Genomic DNA, 6,946 nt, shown 5'->3' on the forward strand with positions numbered 1-6,946 from the left:
AGCAAATGTTGTTTCCGAGGTTTGTTGGCTGCGAAATTTACTTCTTGAGCTTCAACATCCACCCAAACAAGCAACTTTGGTTTATTGTGATAACGTAAGTGCTATTTATCTAACTGGTAACCCGGTCCAGCACCAAAGAACGAAACACATTGAAATGGACATCCACTTCGTTCGCGAGAAGGTCGCCAAAGGTGAGGTGCGGGTTCTACATGTTCCGTCGAGGTATCAAATAGCCGACATCTTCACCAAAGGTTTACCCAAAGTTCTCTTCGATGACTTCCGATCCAGCCTCAACATCCGTGAACCTCCCGTTTCGACTGCGGGGGAGTATTAGTATTTATAGAATATATTGTGAAGATATTGCATTGAGCTGTAAATTAGCTAGATGATAGGAAAATCACACTTTGTAATTATCTATATATTGTGTCGATAGAGAGACAGGAAGGCACAGAAACAGTTTACCAAAACCATTAGTAATAAATAAGGCTCTTCAATTACCACATAAAGCAATAGACAGGTCTAAGTTAACACGACACTTGTTTGACGAGCCATCATTTACACTAGGCGTCGAGTACACCTCACTAATGTCACTCGTTGATGAACCGTTACTACTCTTTTGTGTCAAAGGATTGGGCAATGAAAGCGTCAATAGTAATTTGTCTTCATCATTGTCTTGAATACTTGTTAAGCTCTCCAATTTTCGTCTCTTAAACGGTCCACAAGTTTCATCACCTTCTCCTAAAATCTGTGTAAACCCAATACAATTTTCAATACCTTAAATATACTAATAAGAAAAAGGAGAAACTATGTTGTTTAAATAGTTATGTATGCACTGGCGAATCTAGAAAAAAAACGTCAAGGGGCAACGTTTCAAAATTTTCTTATAGTAGGGGCAGCGAAATCGATAAAACATCATTTTTTTCCAAAATTTACACTACCGCCGGAGCGTCAAGGGTAGCGGAGGCTACCCCTATTATCAAGCTACATCGGCTCCTATGTGTATGCATGCACAGAAACAAAACCATGCGTTTCACATGAGAAATAATCTATTACACCCTTTATGTATGTGTATGTATGAGTAGAGGTGAGCATAGGATGGACCGGTTCAGTTATTGATTGAAGCCGAACCTATACCTAATATTTCAGTTCATAGATTTTCGTATGGTTGTAAAAATTCCAACTAGGCGTCAATTAATCCCGATTAATTTCAATTAATTCCGATTAATCCCCAGTTAATCGCTAGTCCCCACTTCACGGCCCAACTACCGACTAACGATTACTACAACAATGGATTTTCATAATTGAACGGTTTAAGGGACAAATTTACTGTTATTATTTTATTTATTTATTTATTTTGAGTTATAGTGGAAACCAGATCGGTTAACCTTGCTAAAGCTCATGACCTAAGTTAATTTAAGCTAATTTCTAATAATAAGTTCAATCAAAATCTGGGTAAGAAAACAATAATTTAAAGAAGGGAGAAGCAAGTTGTATTATCTATACAAAGTTATAAAAAAATATATATTTGACATAAATACAAAAAAAAATAAAAATAAAGATTGAGCTTTATAAAAGGTTCAGTTTAGCCCTATTGATTTTACACATAACATATAACTATAACTAGACCACAAACCTCGGTTTTCTCAGTTAATTCGGTGATTTCTATTGTATTTATTTAATCTTTTTAGTTATTTGGTTTTTCTACTAATCCTATGTATATGTATGTACTATGTACTGTAACGAAAAACTAAAAAAGTCCTTACTGACTTCGTAATTTCGATTTTTGTTAAAAGAATAGTTTTTTTTATGAGAAAACTATTCAATGAATACAAAAGAGACAGCAAAATTCAATGAATGCCTAATTTCCTACCAAACCCCTTAAAACCTTTGAAAAGTGTGTACCCACAACATATTTTCAACACCAAACAAAACCAACCTTACGTAGAATAACATTCTTGAGACTATGTAACACATAAATGCACAGATATGATAGATCATAGATAATAGGTACATAAGATTCGTAGATATTGTATATATGTTTTCACAAAACAATGTACAAAGTACAAAAGGCATCAATGCCCAAGCAACCAAACAGGTTTTAGAGCAACCGGCATATTCTCTGCTTTTGAAAGCTACACATGCATGCAAAAAAATCATCCCCACTTTGTTTACTACAGTTTAAAAACTGCTATAAATATGTCTGCTTCATATTAAATTTAACCTAACACTATTTGTCACATTAAATTTCGTAATTCTTTTAATTAATAAGTAAATAACAAAACTCAATTAATAAAATTGTATTATTGTTTTTAATGGCTAAACTTGCACACCATAAAGATTAAAACATGATCTACTACCCTAAGCTCTATCTAACTCAAGGGCGGCCCTGAGGGTAGGCGGGGAGGACCACCGGCCAGGACTCGATATTTCGAATGACACCTTTTTTCTAAAAATAAAAAAACGATGTTGCTGGCTTGGATTGGCTGGGCACATTTGACCCAAAAAAAAAACAGTCACGCCATCCCACACCCAAAAAAAGCCACGCCTAGCCATGTGAAGTCCACCTCCGCCACATGTCAACCCAAGCCCCCAACCCAAGTCCCCCACACCTCGGGGTCTTAGTGAGCACAATACCCAATTTTGTTAAGGCTAAAAACACATTTTTTCAAGCTTGAACAGGGTACACGAATTTTTAGGGCCGGCCCTGATCTAACTCAATTAATAAAATTGTATTATTAACACAAAATCTTGTGGATGCGTTTGCTTATTAATTGGTGTTTTTGAGGAAAACAAATTGAGAAATCTATCAACCAAGAATCTGAGTTTTATTATTTACATCTTTTTTTTATATTAAGCTTTAAATACTAAAAATTATTTAAACACAACACAATTAACTAATGTTTCTCAAGGTCACGTTTATTGTAAAACCAATTTTAAGTTCACAATTTTGATAACCGCAATAAATACTTGTAAAAATGTTTGTTGTTGAAATGATGTATACTGGAGAGAAAATATGTCGGTTAAGACCTAGAAGGTCATATAACGGTCTTATGCATGTATGTAAAATGTTTGTGATTCTAAAAGTTACAATTCTATGTTGACATACATGTTATTCTACCATGTGATCGTTACAGCTTGCATTCATTGTGTAAAATCTGAATTAGTTTGCCCACAAATCACCATCCTTATGTACTAACTATAAATTACAAAATGACTGAGATACCCCTAATGGTTGTCCAGCTATGTCAAAAAGTATAATATGAACACCCATGTTTTCTACTGTGCATGTATGTACCCACACACACACACATATATATATATATATATATATATATATATATATATATATATATATATATATAGGTAGAGGATCCTGTAAAAAGTGCTCAAAGTGTAAGAAGTGTGAGAAGTGTATTATAACACTATATATAATACTATATAACACCATATAAACACCGTATAACAATATGTAACACCATATAATACCATATAACACTATGTAACACTATATATCATTATATAACAAATATAACACTATATGTTGTCTGATAGCATGTCTATGATAGATGTATAGTGTTATATTTGTTATATAATGATATATAGTGTTACATAGTGTTATATGGTATTATATGGTGTTACATATTGTTATACGGTGTTTATATGGTGTTATATAGTATTATATATAGTGTTATAATACACTTCTTACACTTCTCACACTTTAGGCCCTTTTTACACTATCCTTACCCTATATATATATATATATATATATATATATATATATATAGGGTAATGCTAGACAAAAAACCCTAAAATTCTTAGAAAACTCTGGAAACCCAAATCTCTCCCCATTTTTACCCAACCTCCCGACATTTTTTTTTTTTTTTTGAAAAAAAATTACACATGTAATATACATGTTTTAGAGTGTTTTGGGCCAAAAAAAAAACAAAAAAGCGCCGAAGGGATTTTTTTTAAAAAAATAAACAAAATTCAGTGCCTAACATGTGTTAGACAAAAATGCTGAAAGTTGCTGAAATTTTTTTTTTTTAAATTATCCCTTCGGCGCTTTTTTGATTTTTTTGGCCCAAAACTCTTAAAAACATGTATATTACATGTGTTATTTTTTTCAAAAAAAAAATGTCGGGAGGTTGGGTTTTCTAGGGTTTTTTTATATAGATAGGGTTTTCTATCTAGCCTTACCCTATATATATATATATATATATATATATATATATATATATATATATATATATATATATATATATATATATAGTGTCTGATTCATTGTAAAACACTAAAAAAGTGGAGAATTAGGGAACACTTTTAAAAATTTAACTTAACATGTTAAAAATCAATTTTTTTTAATTTTCCTTATAAATACTTGTAGAAGCAATTGTAATAAAAAAAATCAAAAACTAAAATATAAAAAAATAGTTAAAAAAGGGGGTTGGTTAACGTACAAAATGTATTAACGTACGATGCGTACGAGATGCATTATCAACATGTGAATACTAGTAAATAAAATGCGAATTTGGGTTTCCTTAACAACATGCGAAGTTTTTACAAAACATGCTAATTTTTTTTTTTTGAACAAGCGTACTTTCAGTTTATAACATGCGATATTTCTTTTATGGGGTTATAACGTGCGAACTTGCCGTTATGTACGCTCGTACGTTCAGACAAATTATACGATACACTTTCACTATATATATATATATATATATATATATATATAGAGAGAGAGAGAGAGAAAAAGAGAAAGAGGGGGGTGTACCTTTAGTAAATTTGATTCTGGATGAACAGCATGTACATGTGTAAAAGAAGGTTGCAAGAGAAAATGTTGGAAAGAATGAGGCTGATGCCATGTGAGATTCCCTACAACTCCATTTTCCCACCATTCATGCTTACCATCTCTTGTCTCCATTCTCCCTCTAGAAACACATGAAAAATCCAAATATATTAAATACAAATCCAACATGCAATTTTGAAATATCAACTTTCTTTAGTATAGGCAACACATTAAACGTTACCATTTTGGTTATCTCAAAAGGTCCAAGACAAAAACACTAATGTAACTTTATGGCAATGATATATGAAAGTCTATGTTAAAATGATCATACAAAGTTACACATTAATAATAACAAATGATGGATGAACCTTTTAGAAGGGAGGGTGAAAAAGGAGTGGGGATATGAATCTTGAAAGATGGGCTTCAACCGATGCTCATGATCAAGACATCCATCATGATGCTCCTGATCAAGAGATTGTCTTCTTCGTGATCCAATGGAACTGGGATCTTCAACATCTGATATATGTGTTCATAAATCATGATCATTATTAGTTACCAATTTGCCATAATTGAGACTAAATAGGCCCACACTAGGGAATAAACAGAAAGAAACAAAAAGATGGTATATTAGTTAAAAAGGCATGAAGCTCTCTCAGTATATAGAAAAAGTAAGAATATATGTGTGTGTTTTGACTTATATTATAAGAACCTTAACTTGAAAACACTAAATTTAACATGAGAGTTTGTTTAATGAAACCATACAACACTGTTAGAGGAAAGTTTGGAGGCTTTCAAAGAGTTTGATCCATTGTTAGAAGGGGGGACAAGGTTGATTTGTTTCAATGTTTACTTCTCTATTTAGAATTTTAGATCAAAGGAACCACATTTGTGCAAGTGAAAGTTATCTTTTTAAACCACTTTGAAATAAATGAACTTTTTTGTGCATAATTGGTCTTAAAATATTAAAATTTAATAATTAGGATTAGGGTTTATGTAGAAGATATTACAAGAAAAGTATATATACCTTGTTTATTTCCATCGCTCTTCATGCTTCTATACATCTGTTAAAAGGTTCCAATAATACAAAAATATTTAGTTCACACAAAAAAAGATAGTTTTTTTTTTTAAATAAAAAGTAAAAAAAAAGAAAATAAACAAATAAAGCAGAAATTATGAAAAATAGAACCTGAAGATGACTTTTGACATGGGAAATGGTGAGTCCCCTTACATCCATCATCTGAAGAACAAGCTTTGGAGTAGCTTCTGCACACGTTCATACATAGATACATAAGTCCATCATGAACAAAAACTTAATCAGAAAACAATTAACCTACAAGAAAATTAGTTAAGAAAACTTACTTTCATGACCCCCAAGTTTTTCAATTGCATGAACAAAAGAGTGATGAAGCTCAGGAGTCCATCTTAGTCTTGGAACCTTTGATCTTATGTATTGCCTTACTGCTCCATTCCTCGCACAACTTCCCATCTTGATCTCTTGTTGAAAACCAAAAGGGTATCTTATAAATTATTTCTTTTTATAAGTTTTCAACACATGAGTATTATTTAAAATCTTCAAGAACCATTCAAAACTCTTGCTTTTCCTCCTTTGCAATCACGTTGAAATTGTCTACTCCTAACCTAATATGTCTATAGAGATGGATATAAAGAGAGGATGGAAGTATTAAATTGATCAAGGGCCCAGTCAGATATATAAAGGTGTATATATGTGACAGGTAATTTATACATAATAGATATAGGCATGCATAATAAACTTATATTTTTATATACGGATATGCCCTTTAATATATTATTAAAAAATTTATTTTATATGTGTGTAAAGTGCAACTGTAAAGTATGAGCGCTCAATCTGCAGATCTATACACATGTTAACAAAAAGTATTTATGCTAGTTTGACTCTTGCTCTATCTCACTCTTCCTTTGAGTGGCTCTCTCTCTCTAGAATGGTAGGGGTTGTAAGGTAATAGGCCTACCCCTCGTCATCATAACCAAAGGCCATGAGCTTAAGTTTTGTTTCTTTATCCAAATCAAACAAAAAATAATGATTCACTGTTATTGATTATTTTTTACTTCTGTCATTTATGGTGCAGAAATATCATTCTAATTTAGAAATGTTTGATGAACTATTTTCAATAATGTGTT

At 31.8% G+C, this 6,946-nt stretch overlaps 1 protein-coding gene across 1 annotated transcript; it reads right to left on the minus strand.

The window, feature by feature from the left end:
* Window positions 1–474: 474 nt before the first annotated feature.
* Window positions 475–6,484, minus strand: LOC110871129 (putative Myb family transcription factor At1g14600). Its single transcript, XM_022120066.2, has 6 exons — window positions 6,146–6,484; window positions 5,973–6,049; window positions 5,811–5,847; window positions 5,155–5,302; window positions 4,772–4,928; window positions 475–745 (listed from the first exon to the last, which is right to left on the minus strand). Exons 1-6 carry the CDS (start codon window positions 6,270–6,272, stop codon window positions 491–493), a joined length of 801 nt encoding a protein of 266 aa, XP_021975758.1. The 5' UTR covers window positions 6,273–6,484; the 3' UTR covers window positions 475–490.
* Window positions 6,485–6,946: the final 462 nt, after the last annotated feature.

The sequence above is a fragment of the Helianthus annuus genome, chromosome 8 (genome assembly GCF_002127325.2).
Source record: "Helianthus annuus cultivar XRQ/B chromosome 8, HanXRQr2.0-SUNRISE, whole genome shotgun sequence".
Taxonomy (NCBI): Eukaryota; Viridiplantae; Streptophyta; class Magnoliopsida; order Asterales; family Asteraceae; genus Helianthus; species Helianthus annuus.

Excerpts from the sequence above, each read along its gene's own strand:
- LOC110871129 (XM_022120066.2), bottom strand. The coding sequence starts at position 6,272 with ATGGGAAGTTGTGCGAGGAATGGAGCAGTAAGGCAATACATAAGATCA. Across the intron at positions 6,050-6,145 it reads AAAACTTGGGGGTCATGAAA|AAGCTACTCCAAAGCTTGTT; the intron begins GTAAGTTTTCTT and ends GAACGTGTGCAG. Across the intron at positions 4,929-5,154 it reads TTCACCCTCCCTTCTAAAAG|AGGGAGAATGGAGACAAGAG; the intron begins GTTCATCCATCA and ends ATGTGTTTCTAG.